The sequence below is a fragment of the Nothobranchius furzeri genome, chromosome 9 (assembly GCF_043380555.1).
Source record: "Nothobranchius furzeri strain GRZ-AD chromosome 9, NfurGRZ-RIMD1, whole genome shotgun sequence".
NCBI classification, from domain to species: domain Eukaryota; kingdom Metazoa; phylum Chordata; class Actinopteri; order Cyprinodontiformes; family Nothobranchiidae; genus Nothobranchius; species Nothobranchius furzeri.
In genome coordinates, this window is record NC_091749.1 from 55,713,386 (window position 1) to 55,736,683 (window position 23,298).

The following is a 23,298-nucleotide window of genomic DNA, read 5'->3' on the forward strand; positions in this document are numbered from 1 at the left end:
ACGTGGGTCGAAGGGTGGAGAGATGACTTAGTATGGAGATGTCAACAAATCGTCAGCTGACATAAACCGGCTCCTGACACTGGAGAAGATTCCCTCTGTAGAACTAGAACAGACAGACGTGTTTTCAGGCGCTTCTTCTTCAGTCTTCGCTACAAAAGATTCAAAATAAAGCAAAGAAATCCAGAACAACTGATGACAGACATTCCCCGCTAAAGTGCTCTGCTCAAGATGACTATGAACTGTTTGACCTTTGACCTTTTTCTGCAAGAAAGCACAGATCAAACACCCTGAGTTTGACCTCTGAGTGGTGTGCTGTTGTAGTTGGAGGCACTTCTGTGTGTTTCTTTGTGAAATGGACCTGCTCAAATGCTGTGTTCTGGTGGTACCGGCTCTACTCGCTGTATCTCTGAGCTCTCATGTGGGTCTCCTGAGGGCGAGTGTCAGTCCCCCTCCATAACGGGTCATGGAGATTCTGACATCAGAGGCCAGCACTCCATATAGGCACACGAGCTTCCGCGTCACGCCTCACTCCCAATATGAAAAGCGTGTGATTGTTTTCCGAATGAGACAGCGTGCACAGATAGTAACCTGGGACTATTTATCCTCCATGGAGGCTCTTTTCTCTCACTAAGTGGGAGTGACACAGTCAGGGTTTGCTGCTCTTCTCCTTACTAAACATGGAGGTAAGACACTATTTATTTCTCCACCGTTTAAATGTTTCATGCTTGTCAGTGAAAGTTAGAAACGTTTGCTCCACACTGAAGCTTCTTTGTTGTTTTATGTAAACATGTAGGTTTAACCATCCTGGAGTGCATTCTGAAATAATTATTTATTTATTTGTATGCTTCAAATATTCTTCCGTGTTTCTTGTTGATCTTTTCGTTCTTAGTGTTGCATGTTGCGCTTCTGAAAGATGTAAAAAGATGAAAGTGTGTGTGTGTGTGTGTGTGTGTGTGTGTGTGTGTGTGTGTGTGTGTACAGCATCTTACACATTTGACCTTACACTGGAAAAATCTCTGTGATCGGTTGTTGTTTTAATCTTTGTTCCACAGAACATTTGAACACCGATCAGGGAACCGGTCATTCACTCACCCAAAACAATGCATTCACATTTCTTCAGTTAATTTAAGGCTCTCAGTTTTGATTTTAGGAACATTATTAAACATCTTGAAGTTAAAATACGTGTTTTTGCTTTCAGGTTTTGATGGAAGGTTAGAATGATGAATATGTAACTGAGTAAACTGTGATATTTTTTCAATCACTGTTACATTTTCAGCTCACTTGAACCGATTGAACTCTGTTTCAGTCAACATGATCCTTTTCAGAAAGTCCTGCACACATTTGGGTTACTGATAAACCATCAGCTTCTTGTAGAGGAAGCATCTTTATATAAAACAGTAAGAAACATGGGGGGGGGGGGGGGGGGGGGACTCCTATAGCTTTAAAACGATGAGAAATCTGCCATCCCCACCAACTAATATAGTGTGAGGAAATTCTTCTGTGCACACATGAATAGAAATGCGTAACTTCTCTATTCCTCTTTGAATGCCCTAATTTCTTTTTTTTTTCCAAATTGTAAATTCATACGATTTATACCAACTTTGAGGAGCAGATTCACTGAGAAACCATTTTTACTTACTATATTTGAAAATGATCAGTCGCTCTCAGCGTGCAGGCTGAACATGCCATAAGCTCTTTAGCTTAGCCTTTAGCTGATTATTATTTATGATTTATGTTCATGTATTTAGCAGACGCTTTTGTCCAAAGCGACTTCTAGGTGATAATCAAGCCAGCAGGTTGCCCTTGAGGCTAACAACAAACACTATTCAGGCAATCCTAGGTGGCAGTGAGGCAGCATAATGCATAATAATAATAATAACAATGACGATGACAAAGAATGAAAGAGGAAAGCGAACACAGAGTGTGCAGTAGAGTGGGGGACGGGTGCAGGGAGGGTGCTAGATTAGAAGATGCTCCCTGAAGAGCTAGGTCAACAAGGACGGCCCTGTTATAGTGGTTGGTAGGTCATTCCACATCTGTGGAACGACACATGAAAAGAGTCTGGATGGACCTTACTTTAATATTTTAATACAGTTTTGTTATATATTTATGTTTTTATATTGTTTTACTATTTCAAGAGTTATATTGATCACAATTTATTTATTTTTATATCACCTCTTGTTATTTTATTCTTTTACTTATTCTAATACTTTACACCGTTTCCTCTATGGGAGCCCTCGCCGGCCGCAGCGACCTGGGTGCTGCTTGGGTGTTGTTGGTGGGGGCCCTCGCCCTTCCTCCTCTGGGTGCCCTGTGTTGGTGCCCCCTGATGGCATTTTCTTATGTAACTGACTTAACTGAGCTCAGCCCAGTGTTTACTTATGTTCTCAAGTGTGTTGTGTGTATGTGTGTGTGTATGTGTGTGTCACTGGGTGGGGGTATTTGCCAGTATTTTTTATCCTTCAGGCTTGTGTTATTTGTGAAGGCAGGAGAGTCAGTGGTAGAGTCGTGTTGCTGTTATCCAATCAGAGATGAGATGTCAGAATATCAGGAAATAATACTCCAAATCCTGTCGTCTGAAGCTACTTTCTCCTCCAGCTGACCCATACTTCCTGAAAAAAGGGGGATCTGAGCCCGCCCCCCTTGAGTATGACTGACACCCACTGCAAATGTATTAAAGATCTGAGTAACGTTAACCGTTGATGCTTGACACTTGTGACAGCTCTGTCCTCTACCTGAGAGGTTGCCATGCCGTGATAACAGTGGTCAGGTTTTAAAAATGGGGTTTCTCTTTATTCATTTTCTCCAGACGACCAGTGCTGAGGATGCAGGTCTCTACTCAGCATCACTGATGAAACATCTGAACCTTCAACGAGGACGGGGTCAGTTCTGTGACTGTGTGCTGAGACAGAACTCAGATCAGGTGTATCCTGTACACAGGTGAACAGCAAACACTTCTAAAAAGCACTCAAATATTCTCGTGCTGGTAAGATAATCTTTCATATCCAAGTTTTATTCATCTTTCATGTGATGGTTGTGATTTTGTGCCCTTGTAGGTGTGTCCTGGCAGCTTCTAGTCCAGTGTTGGCCTCCATCCTGTCCTCTACTGGTGCTTTGGTGGAACTGCAGGATCCATGTCTGTCAGAGTCTGTAATAGTGTTTCTCCTGGATTATATTTATACTGGGATTCTGCCATCTTCTCTCAGCCAGCAGCAGTACCACAGACTGCTCACTGCTGCACGCCACCTGCAAATGAAGGAACTGCAGGAGGCTCTCAGGGCAGCTTGGAAACAGTTAATAGCTGAAGATATTTCAAGTAATGGAGCTGTAATTCACACCTTTGATGACCCTCCCTTAATATCTCAAACTGTACAGGGCTCGTCTAACGTAGGTGTATTTGAAGAAGCGCAAATCAATTCAGCCGGCCTTGATTCCAGGTTTAAAGGCGGGGGAAAGGACTGCGATAGACCATATGGAAAGACTTTAAAAATTCCAAACTCCTCCTGCTCTCTAGAAAGTGTCGACAGAGTTAATGCACATGACGCAAAAGATGTTCCTCATTTTGCACAAGACTTGATGCAAAATGGTTGTGCATCCTCTGAGGGGTGCGATTTACCTGGAGCAAACCAAGGAGAGCTCAAAAATGAAGCTAAATCAAGCAGTTTTGTAAATTCAGACATTCTTCAGAGATGCACGGAGGAAAAGCTGCCGAGGAAATCCGAGGGCAGGCGAAGATCCTCCTCATCCTCCTCCTCCTCATCACATCTGTGGTGTGGCGCAGTACCAGTCATCCGTTACAGCCGCAGAGCTTCTGTCCTCCAGCTGGCAGAAGCATGGGAAGTGTCGCAGTTCATCAGCTCCAACACGACTCCGGTCTCACGCTCCTCCAGCACAGACAACGACAACTCTGTTAAAGGGGTCACCACTAACGAAGCAGGAAGTCAGGATTCAGGAAACCACAACAAGGAAAATGTGTGCACCATTCATCCTGATTTGTGTAACAATTACAGCGGCAGCATTTCACACCAATTAATACCTAACAGCAATGAGCAGTCCTGCAAAGGCCTCGCCCCCAACACGGACCATACCGAACAGGCTCTGCATGATTCCTCACAGAGTAAAGGTTTAAAGCACCAAATGGAGAGTGATTTTGATCGGTTGCCCTCCAAACTCAGACACCTGGATTGTTATGAGTGGAACGTTTCACCCACAAGAGAAGCAAAGGAACAAATTAAAAACTGGGGGCTTGTGGATCCTTTTCCTGTGCAGGATTCAGAAACAGGAAGCGATTCTTGCAGTGAAGATAGTCTCGAGGTGGAAGCGAAAGAGGAACACGATTTCTCTGGCAAATTCCTCTTAGAAACAGATACACAGGACAACCGCTGTGACCTGAATGGACCTGAAACAAACTGGTACCCAAGCAAAAGGGAAACTATCTCCATCCAACAGGAAAATAAACCAAACAGCACATCTAACGCACCAGAAGCTGGTCTGGACGATGCTCCAGGGCCCAGAAACAGCACAAGCACTAAGAGCACAGAGTCATGTTCATATGTAGAGGACATTTATGGAACTATTGATCAGCGTTACTATGGAAACCTTCATTCTGAGTGGCTCCCACATCCGGATGCACACTTATCAGCCGACAGACACTCAAAACCAGTCTCCAGTCATAACTCTGGTGACTCAAGTGATGAGGGAGAGGCTGGTTCCTCTGCTGTTTCACCGCCACATGGACCGGACTCTGTACAAACCTCCATGCCGCCCACCTCGTCAGTTTGCAAACCTTTGGGCCTTCCAGCTGACAGGTCTGCTCACCTGTCCTCTCCTAACCACCAACCGTTGCAGTGCTCCCTGTGCGATCGCTCCTTCAGCCAGCGAGGCTCTCTAAACAGACACGTTCGAAGCCATCTTGGCGTCCGGCCCTTCCCCTGCCCTCGCTGCCCCATGACTTTCTCACGCCAGTACCGTGTCACTGAGCACATGCGTGTTCACCTGCGCTGTCCCCTCGGGAATGGCCACCAAAAAACCTCAGACTCTTTTATTAAAGGCCACGAGGAAAGACCACAAAACTGACAGGATTTTTTTCACTGAAAGATAGCTTAAACAACTGAAGTTTGCAGAATTTTATAGAACTTTAAGCTGAGATTTTCAGGTCTGAATCGTTTAAAACGCTCTTTAAAATGCCACTTTGGTTTGAAAGTTTGTTTAAACCGGAAATGTTCCCTTGTAGCTTTCCTTCGTGAGTCGGTGTGTTAAAGATGTGTTGTAACTCCTTTTTACAGATTACTTTTTTACTATCGCAACAAACACAGGCAGCTAATCAGACTTTGTAATGCACCGATTCTCCCGAACCTCTGCAGACAGAAACAGTTAGCCTTCATCTTGTGATCATTTAAAACAATTAGCAGCTAATGAACGTTGTTTTCTTCCTCTAGAAATTTACTGAGACCAAAGTGTCACACCCTGTCCTGTCTCCCCATTTGGTTCAGCCTGCCATTTGGTTAACTGCTCCCACCTGCCTCTTGTTTTCCAATCACCCAAGCTCCCAGCCCTCTTGTATTTAAACCCCTTCTGTTCTGTGGATCATTTCATTGTCCTGCGTGTCCTCCATTAAACCAGTGTTTTAAATGTTCCTGGCTGCCTCCCTGCCTGTTTCTTCCCCTGCACTTGGATCCTCACCTCCGTCTCACTCACCGGCACGTTGTGACAGAATGAACCAACCCTGTAAAGGATCCAGGGGGGAGGTTCTTCCTTGGGAGTGTTTGCTCCAGTTTTTAACCGCGGATCACCGGCCGGCTTCTCCTCCTCTGGCCTCGTCTCGCCGCAGACGCCGTCGCCGAACCCCGGCTGCAACGATCCCCTCCGCCCTCCCGGAGCTAGATGTGAGGGTGGACCAGGAGACACAGCTAGACCGCTCCTGCTACGTGGGCACTAGACTGGCTGGCCCACGGCGTTGGGAAGCAGGCAGGCAGGCAGACAAACCAGTACGAGTAAAAGTATTTAATGATCACACGCTGGACAATGAAACAATGATCCACAAAGAGACACAGAACTGAAGGGATTTAAATACAAGAGGGCTGGGAGCTTGGGCGATTGGAAACGAGAGGCAGGTGGGAGCAATTAACAGAGACGCAGGCTGAACCGAATGGGGAGACAGGACAGGGTGTGACACAGAGATAGTTATTATAATTACCAACCTGTATTCTAAAGGTAGCTAAAGAGTGTCAGCGTTGCACCAACAGCTTCTATTATATAAAATAAGCTTCAAAATAATGTTTGTGTTAACATGTTTTTAATGACTTCTGGCTGCAGAACTCAACACGATAAAACTGACCCCTGATAAAAGAAAACAATAAGGTGGCACGTGCATGCTTATAAGGGTTAAGAGAAGCTTGTGTCCATCTTATATTATTATACAGTGTGATGCAGAGTGAGGGTTATACAACTTTATCACAAACTAATAAAAAAAAAACAGTAATTTAATGTTTAAATTTGGGAAGTTATTTTTCTTCTGCTGATGACTGATGCAAGTGGTCTAAATAAAAGGCAGGTGACTGTTTTCTTGCTCGTATAGTTTGTCTCTTTGTTTTCTTCATGCCAGCTTTTATTCTTATATTTATTCTTACTTTAATGGCCAAGTCATCCTATTTACAAGCTGACTTCGTTCCACAGAGTTTAGCTGTGAGTCTGTAACGCGTTTCTGTATAAACTCTTGTCTGGACAAATGTTTGAGCATCATCCTCTGGGCTGTTGCTGATGTTAGTGAGGCCTTACAGAGTTCTGTGAATGACCCGTTTTATCTTTGCAAATTAAAATGCTTTTCAATGTTTGGAAAGTTGAATAAAAATGCTAGTTTCATGTTGGTGCTTGACATCACATCTCAACCTGCTGCCAAACATCTGATTTATTTACTTGTAAACAAATGCAGGCTCGTGTGAGCTCTAATTTAAAAGAGAAACGCAAAAGTGTGCATCAGCCTTGTTTTCTAGGGTGCCATTTGAACAGATGCAGATATAAAAATGAGATGACTGATCACTACAAGGCTTATCTGAATGACGAAACGTCTTCTAACAGATGCAGTCCTTTGAAAAACTTTGAGCACTAAACGTCATCTGTCACTCAGTGACAGTGCATCTTTTCAGTAGAGATTGTGCAACATGTCCTCATGTTAAAACCACTTAAAAGTATTTATTTGAACTTGTTTTTACTCTTAGTATCTTTTTAATGTCGCTCTCTCATTTAGTGCACTGATGGAAAAAACCCCATCCCTCACCATTATTGAGTTTTCAGATGACTCATCTAGAATATATATTTACTTCACCATTTCTTTCTCTATGCATTTTACCTGTCTTTGATTTTTAGCCTTCATTTTGATTTATTTATATTGGTCTAAATATTTTCATTCATTTTCATTTATTTCTTAAATATTTTATTTCATTTTTGTCTTTTATTTTATTATTTCTTTGTATTTTATTATATATTTATATCTATCTATCTATCTATCTATCTATCTATCTATCTATCTATCTATCTATCTATCTATCTATCTATCTATCTATCTATCTATCTATTATCTATTATCTATTATCTATCTATCTATCTATCTATCTATCTATCTATCTATCTATCTATCTATTGTTGCCATTTAAAAAAATAAGCGTTGGCTTCAATCCATTCGATTTCATAACCTATAATTGTACGAAGACAATTATAATGCTATAATGCAAATAAAAATAAATCTATTAATCCATTCATTAGGTAAGTCTCCAAACCGAGACGAGCTCCAGACACCATCGATTTAGAGTTCTGCAAACAACTCGTCACTAAACACCTTAAAAACAAAAATTATTCTCGCCCACTCTCCTCATTACCAACACAGTGCAACAATCTTAGTCATCAGAGCTCAGGAGGTAGAGAAGGTTGCCGGTTCAATCCCGGATCCTACCAGAGAATGCTGCTGTTGTGTCCTTGGGCAAGACACTTAACCCGCCTTGCCTTCTGGTGGTGGTCGGAAGGACCGGTGGCGCCAATTTGTGGCAGGCCCCGCCTCTGTTAGCACGCCCCAGGGCAGCTGTGCTCATCACCAGCGTGTGAATGAGTGAATGACTGATTGTGAAGCTCCTTGGGGGTTTGTAGACCCCTAAGGAGGCGCTATACAAATACAGACCATTTACCATCTTTTCTTCTGCCGTTGCAAAGCTATTTGCACATCATTGCTTCCAGTGAAGATTCATTTGTATATTTTATATTTACCTTTTTTTTTCTCACATCTTGTGTTTAGTTATCTGTTTTCCCATTTGAGCTTCACTGTATTCACGGAAAGTGACAGTAAAAGCTTTCTGATCCAGATTTTCAAAAAAGGGTTTAATTGTTGCTCATATTTCAACTCCTGTCTGTTTTTCTTGATTTATGATGCTGCAGACATCACCCTGCAGGCAATGAGGAGACAGATATCAAACGTTTTTGTTGTTTTAATCAAATTTTTAACAGATAAAAAAAGAAGATTTCATTTAATTTCACTTCAAATGCTCATTTTGTTTTTTTAGTCCTATTAGACAAAGTCAAAACATACGTCACTACAGAAACAGAAATGCAGTTTCTACAAATGATCTGTAAACCTCAGATTTGGCCGATATGCACAACTAAAACACTAGTTTACTTAACAATATTAACTCAGTTTAACTGATCCTTAAAATGTTTTTTTTTTTGTTATAAAAGGCTGTGCAAGTACGATGAGCAGCTAGTGACCTGTGCTCTGTGGGTAAAGTTCATCAGTTTGTTGATTCTGGTGGGAAAAGCGGTTTTAAGCTCTGACGGAGTTCTGCTTAAAGCAACTGAAAACAACTCCCCGCAAATCTTTAGTTATGCTGCCGCAGCCAAACGTGCAAGAAGTGGTTTTAGCTCTAAAAGCAAAATAAGGACACACACATCTTGGATTTTTACATCTTGATTTGTCACGCTTCAGACCGTCCTTGTCATTCTGCAGGTGTTTCAGACGCTGCCACAGTCATCCTCACGATGGCCTAAAGAGGAGAAAAAGGCCTCACATGTACCAAAGTCATAACTTATATAAATGTAACAACATGTCCTTGCAGATGAACCTCTGCTGCTTTCTGAGCGTTCTCACCTGACTTTTCGTTGATCGCAGGGCTGCCCCGGCCAGCGCCGACATGACGATGACAACAACGAGAGCAACAAAACCGTAGAACATAAAGAGTAAAAGTAGGGTCGCCTCCATTGCCTGATCAAACACAAACAGAGCGTGTCACAAGAGCCTCAGAAAAAGTAATTATTGAGTAAAATCTATAGATTTTGAGCTGCAAAGCTAAAACACATTACAGACTATCTAAGTTCTCAACAAACGACCAGGAATTGATTTGGGATCAAGTTTATGACATATCATACTTACAGGATCGTCGGGAGGACTTGATGGTGAGCTGTAGGTGTCATTGTGATCCGTCGTGTCGTTGTGATCCAAGTGTTCATAGTGGTTGTTGTGGTGGTCATAAATAAAGTAGAAGTGCACTTCTCCCAGGGATTGAAAAAGAAACCAGGCTATGCATAAAGTGGACACAATGCTCAGAGCTAATGACCCCGTTACCTGCACAAAGACATGAAAATGAAGCATTTCGTTCAGTGGACGAATTTGAAAATCTTAGAAGTCATTTTAAAAGCATCGAAAAAGACTTAATTTATGGTTTAAGAACGAACAATTCTGCTTACATTGAGTTTTGAGTAACGCTAACAGGACATTTAGTTGGCTCTGAATCAGTAAGTGTTTTTTTATAATCGTACAGAGGAACTTACAGTTTTCTTCGTGGTGTTGCGCCCCGCCACGATAAACAGAGTCCCAGTAATGAGCAGCTGCAACAGCAGAAGAAGGGAAAAGAGCAGAATCACAACTGGATTAAAACCAGAAAAACTGATTTTCTTCAGAGCTAAAATAAAATCATTTTTAACGAAGTGAGTTGTTTCTTAAGCTGTTGCTTGTTTCAGATCTGAAGACATTTTGATGGATAACTGACCAGTGTTCCGATGAATACATCATTTAGGACGAACGGCTTCACGTCGATGTAGACAAAAGCCACGGAGATGGAATAATTGATGTAGGAAAAGCCGATGATCAGAATGATGATCTGGGAGAAAAGGGCTAAATGACATGACCTCTTTAACACTCCTTTCTTATTTGTGGAATGTTTGCATGTGTGTGTCATGGCAGGTGAGCGGATCCGGAGGACGAGACAGCTGCAGCTCATCAATCCATCAACCGACCAGGGATATAAGGAGGACTGAGACTACTACACTCTGCCAGATGTTTGTTCACTTTGGGTGATTGTTGTTGTTTCTGTAGTTCAGTCTTATGCTTCTAGTTTGTCTCTAGTTATAGAACGTTTGTCTCTTGGGACTCTGAATAACACATTTCTTGAGCATGACCTCAGGTACTCATCTCCACATAACAACCACTGCCATAACTCAGGAGGATCTCATCTCAAGCTTTTACGGCCCCCAGCTCGTCTAGGAGATGATGGTTTGAGGGCGTAAAGAAAAATGTGTGTAAAACCAGACCAAACCAAGATTTACTCTCTTAGAGGAGTTTATTAACTAAAAACACTGCTTTATGCAGGCAAAGGAAAAATGAATACAAAACCAAAAGGACGTCCACACTGGGGAATTAATGATAATACAAAACACAAGGACCATCCAGGACTGGGCAAAGAACAATAATATTAATAAACACAAAACGCCGGGACTAAACCGGGAAACTAAGGAAATGAGTTAAACACAAAAAGCTCCACCAGAAGGGTGAGCTGAACTCTTTAACGAGTAATAATAAACACAAAAAGCTCCACCAAAAGGGTGAGCTGAACTCTTTAACGAGAATTCTAAAGAAGACGAAAAGCGAGCTCTGAACTAGGAAGAATAACCAAACCACACAGGTTGCACAACGAGACTAAATAAGTCAGCTCTAGGAGGGAAAAGAGGAACACCAGCTTTAACACTCAGGCCTCTGCTAAGCTTCCCTCCTCGAATGACAGAGGGAGCTGGCTTTTAAAGGAAGCTCCCTGATCGGATAATGTGCGACACCTGGCTCAGCTGGAGCCAGGAGATCAGGAGGAGCACCGAGGCCATCTTGTGGCCACAAAACAGACAGCGTCTGTAACACCCTCCCCCTCAAAACAACAACTAAAAGTTATTTTTGTTGTTGCCACCAAAAACAAGAGTGCTCCCACTAACTAACTAGAAACAAAACAGCTAACTAACTAACTAAAATCCCTGGATCTCTGAAGGCGGGCTGATTAAACACAAAAATATCGCGCTGCGCTGATCCTCAGCGCTGCGGAGTGTCCCCGAGATGGTAGCTTGCGCTACCAACACTAGCCTTAAAGGGAGATCCTTACAGCTAAACCAAAACAAAAACTACTTGGGAGCCTCAATCTGCGTGGCATCGGGATAGCGCGTCAGCCATCAAGTTGTCCGTCCCCTTCTTGTGGCGGACCTCGATGTTGAACTCCTGGAGGAGGAGAGCCCATCTCATTAGGCGTTGATTTGAGTTGAACATGCGGTGGAGGAAGGTCAGCGGGTTGTGATCTGAGAAAACAACAGTGGTGAAATGGCTGCAGACATACACATGAAAATGTTGCAGGGACCAAATTAAAAGCAGGGTTTCCTTTTGTGTTGCGTTGGGGATGAATTTCCTGGAGAAACAGCAGACGGGGTGATCAAGTCCGTTAGCATCCTCTTGTGGAAAAACATCTCCTGGTCCGGCGTCGGAGGTGTCAACCTCGATTTTAAATGGCCGGGACAGATCAGGAACAGCCAGGATCGGTGCACAACACAAGATTTCTAAGAAAGAGTAAAACCTGGGGACAGACTGGGGTTCAAGAAAAAGGAATGTCAGTGACAGAAGTAGAGTTATCAGCAGCGAGTGCAAAACAAGGAGTTTGTCCATTCTCTGAGCTGCTACTAAAACATCGTGACTCATAAGGAAGTTCACAGCAACCTGGGGCTTTATAACAGCAGTGGTATCTGCACCGGAGTTGTCGTCTGCCAAGAAAGGATGCAACACAGAGTCACGGAGAGTTATCTCCGGATCCTTTTTAGCTTGAGCTCTAGTTAGCACACAAGCAGGCAGAGGGGCTTCATCATGAACTTCGGGTTCTAAAATGAGTTCAGGCAGAGGTACGACCAAACCTCCAGCTGCATCATTTCCTAATATTAAATCAACTCCCTTTGTAGGGAGTTCGTCCAACACACCAACCAGAAAATCACCCGAGACTAAGGGACAGGTCCGTTTAATGTGGTGCATTTCGGCCGAGACACCTCCCATCTCGATGCCTTGCAGCATCACCGAATAGCCGGCTTGGCTATCTTCAGAAAAGGGCAGCAAACTTCTTTTTATTAAAGTCAGGGAAGCTCCTGTGTCTCTCAAGATAACAACTTTTTTGTCAGCTTCAGAACCCGGAAGAGACACAAAACCCTCCGAAAGGAATGGCTTAAAGCAGGGACTGGGCTTTTCAGCGTGAGTTTTGTTACAGCAAGCTATTTCAGGTCGGTCCTTATTTGGAGAACTTCCGGTTCTACGGTTCTTTAGTTTCAGAGAATAACAATCACGGATGACGTGGCCACGTTTATGGCAGTAAAAACATTCGGGTTTTTCAGAATTCGAGGACGGAGTTAATCTTACACTGGGTCTGAATACACGGTTCGCGTCAGTACGAGTCTCTCTGACCCGGTGAGTGAGGGAGAACTCATCGGTGAGGAGAGCAGCTTCAGAGAAAGAATTCACTTTCTGTTCGTTCAAATAAAGAACCAGTTTTTCAGGCAGATGTCGTTTGAACTCTTCTATTAAAATGAGCTCCTTTAGATCAGACAAAGTGGAAATATGCGAAGCAGAACACCATTTCTCAAACAACACAGACTTCATGTGAGCATACTCAACATAGGACTGATTTAACTTAGGTTTCTCGAATCTGAAGCGCTGTCTGTAGGCTTCAGGAACTAGTTCATACGCTGTGAGTACGGCTGACTTTACCTTGTCGTAATCTGCACCGTCTGTTGGAGACAGAGCGGATACCACCTGAAGGGCCTTACCTGTTAACCTGCAAGTCAAGAGGAGAGGCCAGACCTCGCGAGGCCACTGCAGCGTCGCAGCGATCCGCTCAAAGGCAAGGAAGTAGCCGTCCACTTCTGTCTCCCGGAACTGGGGCAGCAGCGTAATGCATTTGCTGACATCAAACGGTGTCGTTTGCAACGGCGAACTGGCAGGTGTCACTGGATCTGGGCGAAACCCCGCACGGGAGGTAGACGAGTCATCAGGTTCTTGAGAAGAAGTCCATGCCGCGTCAGGAACGGACTTTTTGTTGCGTAGCTCGATCTCGAGCATCTTAAGCTGAGTTTCAGCGTCCAGTCTTTTTAAATCCATTTCATGGCGTAACCGCCGTTCGAGAGCGCGTTCATCAGCCTCCATGCGCAGGCGAGCGAGCCGGAGCTTCAGGCGAGCTCCACTGAGTGGAGAAGTTGAAGGACTCAGATCTGGTGACGATGAGCCGGAAGAGGATTCTTTTGGCTTGACCTCTTTTTCTGGAGCCACCGGAGGCGATGAAGGGCGTGAGCCGGTCTCAGAAGGAGGCGGAAGGATCTCTTGAGCCTCCAAACAGTCCACAACGAACTTCCGTAGAGCGTCTTTCGGGAGCGATTTCGGGACAACCAGATCGAAGTGGGCAGCTACTTCCTGCAGGTCGGCTTTTCTGCAACGCTCCAGCAGCCGGCGCGAGGGAGCCCCCACAAAAGCCCGCAAGTCAAAGGTTGCCATGGTGACGTCCGCTCCACCTCCAAGAGAGGAAACAAGGTTAGTCCAGAAACACAAAAAGATGGTAAACCGGGAATAGATGTACAATATGACAAAAAATCCCGGACGAGCCCCCACTCTTTTACGGCCCCCAGCTCGTCTAGGAGATGATGGTTTGAGGGCATAAAGAAAAATGTGTGTAAAACCAGACCAAACCAAGATTTACTCTCTTAGAGGAGTTTATTAACTAAAAACACTGCTTTATGCAGGCAAAGGAAAAATGAATACAAAACCAAAAGGACGTCCACACTGGGGAATTAATGATAATACAAAACACAAGGACCATCCAGGACTGGGCAAAGAACAATAATATTAATAAACACAAAACGCCGGGACTAAACCGGGAAACTAAGGAAATGAGTTAAACACAAAAAGCTCCACCGGAAGGGTGAGCTGAACTCTTTAACGAGTAATAATAAACACAAAAAGCTCCACCAAAAGGGTGAGCTGAACTCTTTAACGAGAATTCTAAAGAAGACGAAAAGCGAGCTCTGAACTAGGAAGAATAACCAAACCACACAGGTTGCACAACGAGACTAAATAAGTCAGCTCTAGGAGGGAAAAGAGGAACACCAGCTTTAACACTCAGGCCTCTGCTAAGCTTCCCTCCTCGAATGACAGAGGGAGCTGGCTTTTAAAGGAAGCTCCCTGATCGGATAATGTGCGACACCTGGCTCAGCTGGAGCCAGGAGATCAGGAGGAGCACCGAGGCCATCTTGTGGCCACAAAACAGACAGCGTCTGTAACACAAGCCAAGTCACAGCTTCGACCCTGACTGGCTCGCTCTCCCACCGCTCACCTGTTTCCCACCTGAACCCTTGGAGGCTGTTTCTCGCCACTCACTCTCAGAACCGGACATCCCTCCCCTCTCATCTCCAGCCCAGCACAAAGCAGTAAGATCTCACGTCCTGCACAATCTCAAGCCGTTGGCCTCTCTTTCTGACTTAATAGACCATTTTTCAGACCATTCCTGGAGCTCTGTTCTCCCTCGCCTTGTTTTGAAGGCCAACCCTCAATAAAACATTTGTTTTCTTCTTACCTGGTTTCCTGTTGAATTATTCTGCATGTCTTGGGTCAGGAAACTTCCTCAGAATGTGTGTGTGTGTGTGTGTGTGTGTGTGTGTGTGTGTGTGTGTGTGTGTGTGTGTGTGTGTGTGTGTGTGTGTGTGTGTGTGTCATACACCAGTAATCTTGGGATGTCCCTTCAAGAATCGATGTAAAGGTTTGCTGCCTCCTATCATGGAGCTCTGAGTTGTTCCATCTGGTCCAGGAACATTTAGTATCTCTGCAGACATCTAAGGATCAAACACACAGGAGATAACGGAAGACGAATGGACTTATAGGCAGTAAAGTTGAAAATGTCGTCTTCCTCCGCTTATCCGGTTCCGGTTCCGGGTCTCGGGGGCGGCATCCCAACTAGGGAGCTCAAGACTGTCCTCTCCCCGGCCTTCTCCACCAGCTCCTCCGGCAGGACCCCAAAGCGTTTCCGGACTAGATTGGAGATGTAACCTCTCCAAAGTGTCCTGGGTCGACCCAGGGGCCTCCTGCCAGCAGGACATGCCCGAAACACCTCCCCAGGGAGGCGTCCAGGAGGCTACCTGACCAGATGCCCAAACCACCTCAACTGACTCCTTTCGATCCGGAGGAGCAGCGGTTCTACTCCGAGTCCCTCCCGAATGTCCGAGCTCCTCACCCTATCTCTAAGGCTGAGCCCGGCCACCCTACGGAGGAAACTCATTTCGGCCGCTTGTATCCGCGATCTCGTTCTTTCGGTCATTACCCAAAGCTCATGACCATAGGTGAGGATTGGGGCATAGATTAACCGGTAAAGCGAGAGCCTGGCTTTCTGGCTCAGCTCCCTCTTCACCACGACAGATCGGCTAAGCGTCCGCATCACTACAGACACAGAACCAATCCGCCTGTCAATCTCCCGATCCCTCCTACCCTCACTCGTGAACAAGACCCCGAGATACTTAAACTCCTCCACGTGAGGTAGGACTTCTCTCCCGACCTGGAGTTGGCAAGCCACCCTTTTCCGGTCGAGAACCATGGTCTCAGATTTGGAGGTGCTGATCCTCATCCCAGCCGCTTCACACTGGGCCGCAAACCTACCCAGCAAGAGCTGAAGGTCAGAGCTGGATGAAGCTAGGAGGACCACATCATCCGCAAAAAGCAGAGACGAGATTCTCCTGCCACCAAACTCGACACACTCCACACCACGGCTGCGCCTAGAAATTCTGTCCATAAAGGTAATGAACAGAACCGGTGACAAAGGGCAGCCCTGGCGGAGTCCAACCCTCACTGGAAACAGGTCCGACTTACTACCGGCTATGCGGACCAAACTCACGCTCCTCTGGTAAAGAGACTGAATGGCCCTTAACAGAAAGCCACCCACCTCATACTCCTGGAGCGTCCCCCACAGGGTGCCCCTGGGGACACGGTCATAAGCCTTCTCCAAATCCACAAAACACATGTGGATTGGTTAGGCAAACTCCCATGCCCCCTCCATCACCCTTGCAAGGGTATAGAGCTGGTCCACAGTTCCACGGCCAGGACGAAAACCACATTGCTCCTCCTCAATCTGAGATTCAACTATTGATTGGACCTTCCTCTCCAGTACCTTGGAGTAGACCTTTCCAGGGAGGCTGAGGAGTGTGATCCCCCTATAGTTGGAACACACCCTCAGGTCACCCTTGTTAAAGGTGAGGACCACCCCCCCAGTCTGCCACTCCACAGGAACTGCCCCGATGACCACGCAATGTTGCAGAGACGTGTCAACCACGACAGCCCTACAACATCCATAGCCTTGAGATACCCAGGAAGAACCTCATCCGCCCCCGGGGCTCCACCGCTGTGTAGTTGTTTGACTACCTCAGCAACTTCTGCCCCCGAGATTGGACAGTCCATCCCCAGGTCTCCCGGCTCTGGCTCCTCCTCGGAATGCGCGTAGGTGGGATTGAGGAGCTCCTCAAAGTATTCCTTCCACCGTCCGACTATAGCCCCAGTTGACGTCAGCAGCTCCCCATATCCGCTGTAAACAGTGTGAGCGAGTTGCTGCCTCCCTCTCCTGAGGCGCCGGACAGTTTGCCAGAACCTCTTTGGAGCCGATCGATAGTCTTTCTCCATGGCCTCACCAAACTCCTACCACGCCCGAGATTTTAGATTTTAAGTTGAAAATGCTATTTTTAAATTTTACTAATCACCATACGTGAAAGGGTTCCAATGAAGAGATGCATCAGTTCTGGTGCTGACGGCTGATACAGATTTTCTGATATTCTGATTCATCCCAGAGTGAACTACAATCTCCGATTGATGCAGTATTATATGGATACAGTGGGTTGTGAATTGATGTTTGTGATATTTCATATTTACTCACTTTAATATTTTGATTTGATTCTATTTAGGATCCACTGATTGATATGAAACGCTATTACAACACAATCATTTCCAGGGAAGAGACAATGTCTTCACTGAAATCATCATGACGCGGCTAGCTTCATTTAACACGTTTGGTGATGTGAGGGAACAGGTGGAAAACAACATGTCAATGAACTTCAAAATAAAGCAATTTTCGAAATTATTAGAAAAAGTTATTTGATCAATGATTGTAGTTTGGATTAATAATCATTTAACCAATGTATCCATGTAGATCAAAGAATTTCTAGCAGATAAACATTTTTACCCTTGAATAGCTGATTGCCTAGAAAAGTCTGATTCTGGTAGAAAAATCTCCACATGGAATACTGCGGGAAAAAAGTATTTATTCAGCCTCCAATTGTGCAAGTTCTCCCACTTAAGATGAGAGAGGCCTGTAGTTTTCAACATAGGTGTACCTCAAGTATGAGTGAAAAATTAGAAAAAAGAAATCCAACAGAAAATCTTATTTTCTGATTTTGAAATATTTTTAAAGGAAATTTTGGTGGAAAATAAGTATAAGAGGCTCCTCTGTCCTCCAATCTATACCTGTATGAAAGCAGCTTTCCGGAATATTTCTCTTAACCGGTGGCGCCATCTAGTGGCTGAAAAGCATGTCACACAAATAGTCAGTTGATCCATTTTATAAAGATGGCGACTTCACGTTTCTTGTTTATAAATGTGCTTCTGTAGCTGACAAACAGAGCTAAAACACACCGCCAGGGTCTCAATCCAGCAGTGCCAGATGTGTCCCCCTGCAAGCCCGTGCATTTGGTACATCTGATTTGGTGCTAAATACTGATAAGGTCATTGTAGTGGGGGATTTTAATACTCATGTGGACATTGAAAATGATTGCCTCAGTGTAGCCTTTAGTAATATCTTAGACTCAATTGGTTTTACTCAAAGAATACATAGCTCCACCCACTCCTGCCATCATACATTGGACCTTGTGCTGACTTATGGCATAGAGTGTGAGGAAATAACAATCTTTCCACATAATCCAGTCCTCTCGGACCACTTTCTGATAACCTTTGAGTTTTTTATAAGTGAGTTCTCGAGACATGAAAGTAAATTTCACTATAGTCGGTCTCTATCTGACAACGCAGTTGCATCTTTTAAATCAACTGTTCCATCTTTACTGTCCTCAGCATCTCAGAGGCATTTAGCAGATGGCAATATTTTCAGTTCTAGCCCCTCACAAACTGATGCCTTAGTTCATCATGTTAATTCCTCTTTACGTGTGGCATTAGATGATGTTGCCCCTTTAAAAAAGAAGGTAATTAGGGACAGGAAGTTGGCTCCCTGGTTTAATTCTCATTTACGAGCCATAAAACAAAACTCTAGGAAATTGGAGAGAACACGGCGCTCTACGCACCATGAGGAGGCATACCTATCCTGGAAAAACAGTCTTATGCTTTATAAAAATAAGCTTCGACAAACTAGAACTGCTTATTTTTCAGCATTAATTGAGGAGAATAAGCATAATCCTAAATTTTTTTCAGTACAGTTGCTAAACTTACACAGAATCATAGCTCTGAGCCATCTATTCCCTTAGCCCTCAGCAGCAATGACTTCATGGGATTTTTTACAAGTAAAATTAATTCTATTAGAAACAAAATCTTTAGCATCCTCCCTAATGCGATTTCTTCTTCCTCAGTAAGTGAGGCAGCATCAGAGGCGACTGTAGAACCTCATCTGTGCTTGAACCATTTTGATCCAGTTGAGCTTTCAGAGTTATCAAAAATATTAGCTTCATCTAAAACTTCAACTTGCATTTTAGATCCAATCCCAACCAAATTATTTAAAGAAGCATTTCCTTTGGTTACTGCCCCCATTCTAAATATAATCAATCTATCCTTAGTAAATGGGTATGCACCACAAGATTTTAAGGTTGCTGTAATCAAACCTTCACTTAAGAAGCCTTCTCTGGATCCAGATGACCCAATGAATTATAGACCAATATCTAACCTTCCATTTTTATCCAAAGTCCTGGAGAAAATAGTGGCCATCCAAGTATGTGAGCATTTAAACACCAATGCTCTGTTTGAGGAATTTGAATCTGGTTTTAGAGAGTATCACAGCACTGAAACTGCATTAGTGAGAGTTACAAATGATATTCTCATGGCCTCAGAAAAGAATCTTGTGTCTGTTCTAGTCTTGTTAGATCTCAGTGCTGCCTTTGACACAGTTGATCACAATGTTCTTTTAGAAAGACTTGAACATGTTGTAGGGATCAAAGGAACAGCGCCAGGCTGGTTTAAATCCTACCTGTCTGACAGATTTCATTTTGTAAATGTACATGACAAATCGTCTTCATACTCCAGGGTTACTTGCGGAGTACCACAGGGTTCAGTGCTTGGACCAATTCTTTTTACTATATATGCTCCCAATTGGTAAAATCATTAGACAGCATGGGATAAACTTCCACTGTTATGCTGACGATACTCAGTTATATTTATCCATTAACCCTGATGAACCTAATCGGTTGGGTAGATTACAGGCTTGTCTTGAGAACATAAAAAATTGGTTGACTCTAAACTTTTTGCTTTTAAATCAAGACAAGACGGAAGTTCTCATCTTTGGACCAGAAATCCAGAAAAAGAAATTGCTTAGTCAATCACCTGACCTGAATGGCATTACATTAATCTCCGAGAACAAAGTAAGGAACCTTGGTGTTATCTTTGACCAGGACATGTCATTCAAATCCCAGGTTAAACAGGTTTGTAGGATTTCCTTTTTCCACCTTCGGAATATTGCTAAGATTAGAAGCATCCTTTCAGGAGTGATGCTGAAAAACTAGTTCATGCATTTATTACATCAAGACTGGATTACTGTCATTCATTACTCTCAGGAAGTCCACAGAATGTAGTTAAAAGTCTTCAGCTTTTCCAAAATGCTGCAGCTAGAGTTCTGATGAGAATTAAAAAGAGAGATCATATCTCTTAAGACCCTTCTTCTCACATATAAAGCTCTTAATAACCAAGCTCCATCATACATCAGTGATCTGATTGTTCCATACGTTCCTAACCGAGCACTTCGCTCTCAGACTGCAGGTTTACTGGTAGTTCCCAGAATATCTAAAATTAGGATGGGAGGCAGATCTTTTAGTTATCAGGCTCCTCTCCTGTGGAATCAGCTCCCAGCCTTAGTCCGTGAGGCAGACACCTTGTCTACTTTTAAGAATAGGCTTAAAACATTTTTATTTGATAGGGCCCATGTTTAAAATCTGATGTTAGCCTAAATCTGGACAAGTGAGGGAGTAGAGGGAGGTGGAGTGTACAGTCGGTAAAGACGGCTCTCCCTTGCCCTGACTCCAACATACCTCCATCTAAATAGGATAGATTATCCTGAGTTATCTCTGTAGTTATGCTGCTATAGGCTTAGACTGCTGGAGGATACACTGACCACTTTTCACACTCTACTGCAGTCTGCTCTTTAACTGTACTATTTTCTGCAATTTCAGCTGTTAACTTTATTTTCTCTGTAAGTGTTTTTCTCCCCAGAAGAAGCTACAACGATGTTCTGCTGAGCTGTGGTGGCCTCATGGAGGGGGCCACCAACTAGCACACTGCTGCTAACCACTAAAACATTATCCCTCTCCTGATAATAACTTTTTGCTTTCCTTGACGTTGGATGTGCTACTACTAGTTTATCCGTTTAATTATAGATCGACTAGGATAAATACAATAAAGTTTATCTCTCACCAAATAGAATATTTACTAAGACTTCACAATATAATTATAGACACATTACTTGTCTGTGTGTGTGTGTGTGTGTGTGTGTGTGTGTGTGTGCGCGTGCGTGTGCTTGTGTGTGTGTGTGTGCGTGCGTGCGTGCGTGCGTGTGTGTGTGTGTGTGTGTGTGTGTGTGTGTGTGTGTGTGTGTGTGTGTGTGTGTGTGTGTGTGTGTGTGTGTGTGTGTGTGCCTGCTCTGTCTTCCTGATCCCCAGTGAGTCGTGGAGGATGGCTGCTTATACTGAGCCAGGATTCTCTGGAGGTTTCTTCCTGTTAAAAGGGAGTTTTCCTCTCCACTGTCGCTTTATGCTTGCTTAGTATGAGGATTGCTGTATAGTCAGTGACTTGATGCAATTTGCTGGGTTCCTTATATAGGAAACATTATTTCTGACTGGCTTAATGAACTGACCTGAATTGGAATGTTTATTATGTGAAGTGCCTTGAGACGACTCTTGTCGTGATTTGGCGCTATATAAATAAACTTGAATTGAATTGAAACTTGAATTACATGTGCAGGCCCGTCTGAAGTTCGCTGGAGAGCATTTGGATGATGCAGAAGAAGATTGGGAGAATGTCATGTGGTCATATGAAACCAAAATAGAACCATTTGCTGAAACCTCTACTTGTCATTTTTGGAGGAGAAAGAATGCTGAGCTGCACCCAAAGAACACCACACCTACTGTAAAGCATGGGAGTGAAATCATCATGATTGGGGACAGAAAACGTTTGACCTCTGTCATTGCCAACAAAGGTTATACAACAAAGTACTGAGATGGAATTTCATTGATGACTATAGATACTTTTTTCCACCATAATTTGCAAATAAATAATAAAAAACAGATAATGTGATTTTTCTGGATTTTGTGTCTCATAGCATTACAGGCCTCTCTCATTTTTAAGTGGGACACTTGCACAATCGGTGGCTGACTAAATACTTTTTGCCCCACTGTGTCTGTCATTGCTAGCATGGATTAGCACTCAACTAACTCTTGATCCCCTGGTTTGACAGTGAGTGGCTCATTCACAAGTTAAAGAAATTAAATTTGATTCCTCATCTGGTAAATCTAATCATGCTGAATTTTGAATGATTCCAATCACCCGCCTATTTTGATACGCTCCCAAATAAAACAAAATAGCAGGCAGTGGATAAAAAAGGGGTGTCTGTGACTCAGTCCCTTTACTGTTGTCCTTTTGTGAAATAAGAATGGCAGAAGAACAGTTCCTGTTGAAATTAAAATGATTAATTAAATAATAAGAACTGCTTCAAAAACAACTCCAAACAACCACAAAACGTTCTGAGGGCTTGCTTTCACACAAAAACCACAACTCCTACAATCGTGGAACAGTACTTTCGATGACGTCACCATGTGTGTTGAACTTCGACAACGCAGATTAAACAGCTCCAGATGTTCCATCCAGCTACTTTCTATCTGTAACTTTCACCTCCAACATCTGGAACACTGTTAACGTGAAGCGTGACTAACCCATCCAGACGCGCGGACAGAAAACACGTTTGTTCCTTATTTTAAAAGACGAACTCCGCAAAAAATAAAAAATAAAACCTCAAAATGCGCAACTGTGGTTGAAGCAGACCGCAACGAGAATAAAACGAGGCTTTAGAGAAAAGATGCAAACCGTGAGCTGCCGTGGAGTTCGTGGCTGCAGCCTGGAGCTGTTTCACATCTGGATCACCGACAGTCTGTGGGTTTGCGCTGTGCTCTGCAGATGTCCTCCTCGGCTCAAGTCACGTGTCTCCGACGTATTTGGTGATTTTCTTTAGCAACATTTTAAGCACAAACTCCGTAAATTCGCTTCCTCCTATTATTATGGGACAAGAATTTACAGAAATAGTTTTTTATTTATTCATTGCTTTTATGTCGCAGCTCATTATATATATATATATATATATATATATATATATATATATATATATATATATATATATATATATATATATATATATATATATATATGAATGATGACATGTGATGAAAAGAGAGATGTCTGCATTATGTGAGGAGGTGTTTCTGTCCAGGACTCCGCCCACCAAGGAGTATAACAAATGCAGCACAAGGATTATCTCACAGCTAACAGATCACCCGATCAATTTATTTCTGTGTCTCCTTGTGCTGCATGGGGCATTTTCTCTGGGGGCTCCAGTGCACCCCCACCCTAATTTCTAAATCCCTGACAGTTATACCCTGATGGATCTGCCCAGCTCTTCAGTAATCAGCATTTAAACTGCATTTGTGCAAGACAGGTAATTTATAGTTATTCTACTGACATCATTACATCAC

At 43.6% G+C, this 23,298-nt stretch overlaps 2 protein-coding genes across 4 annotated transcripts; one reads left to right on the forward strand and one right to left on the reverse strand.

Moving 5' to 3' along the window:
- Positions 1–500: 500 nt before the first annotated feature.
- Positions 501–6,887, forward strand: LOC107375214 (hypermethylated in cancer 2 protein). Of its 2 annotated transcripts, XM_070554957.1 has the most exons (3): positions 501–683; positions 2,810–2,940; positions 3,057–6,887. In XM_070554957.1, exons 1-3 carry the CDS (start codon positions 678–680, stop codon positions 5,074–5,076), a joined length of 2,157 nt encoding a protein of 718 aa, XP_070411058.1. In that variant the 5' UTR covers positions 501–677; the 3' UTR covers positions 5,077–6,887. The 2 variants fall into 2 exon arrangements, with proteins under 2 accessions (XP_070411058.1, XP_070411057.1); XM_070554956.1 differs by lacking the exon at positions 501–683 and having other exon boundaries at positions 696–2,940.
- A 1,569-nt stretch (positions 6,888–8,456) lies between these two features.
- si:ch1073-291c23.2 (uncharacterized) lies at positions 8,457–16,326 on the reverse strand. 2 transcript variants are annotated; one of them, XM_070554953.1, is made up of 6 exons: positions 11,501–16,326; positions 10,029–10,139; positions 9,811–9,867; positions 9,413–9,604; positions 9,131–9,244; positions 8,457–9,026 (listed from the first exon to the last, which is right to left on the reverse strand). In XM_070554953.1, the coding sequence occupies exons 1-6, from the start codon at positions 13,814–13,816 to the stop codon at positions 8,979–8,981; spliced, it is 2,838 nt and encodes a 945-aa protein (XP_070411054.1). In that variant the 5' UTR covers positions 13,817–16,326; the 3' UTR covers positions 8,457–8,978. The 2 variants fall into 2 exon arrangements, with proteins under 2 accessions (XP_070411054.1, XP_070411056.1); XM_070554955.1 differs by lacking the exons at positions 8,457–9,026; positions 9,131–9,244; positions 9,413–9,604; positions 9,811–9,867 and having other exon boundaries at positions 11,403–16,326.
- Positions 16,327–23,298: the final 6,972 nt, after the last annotated feature.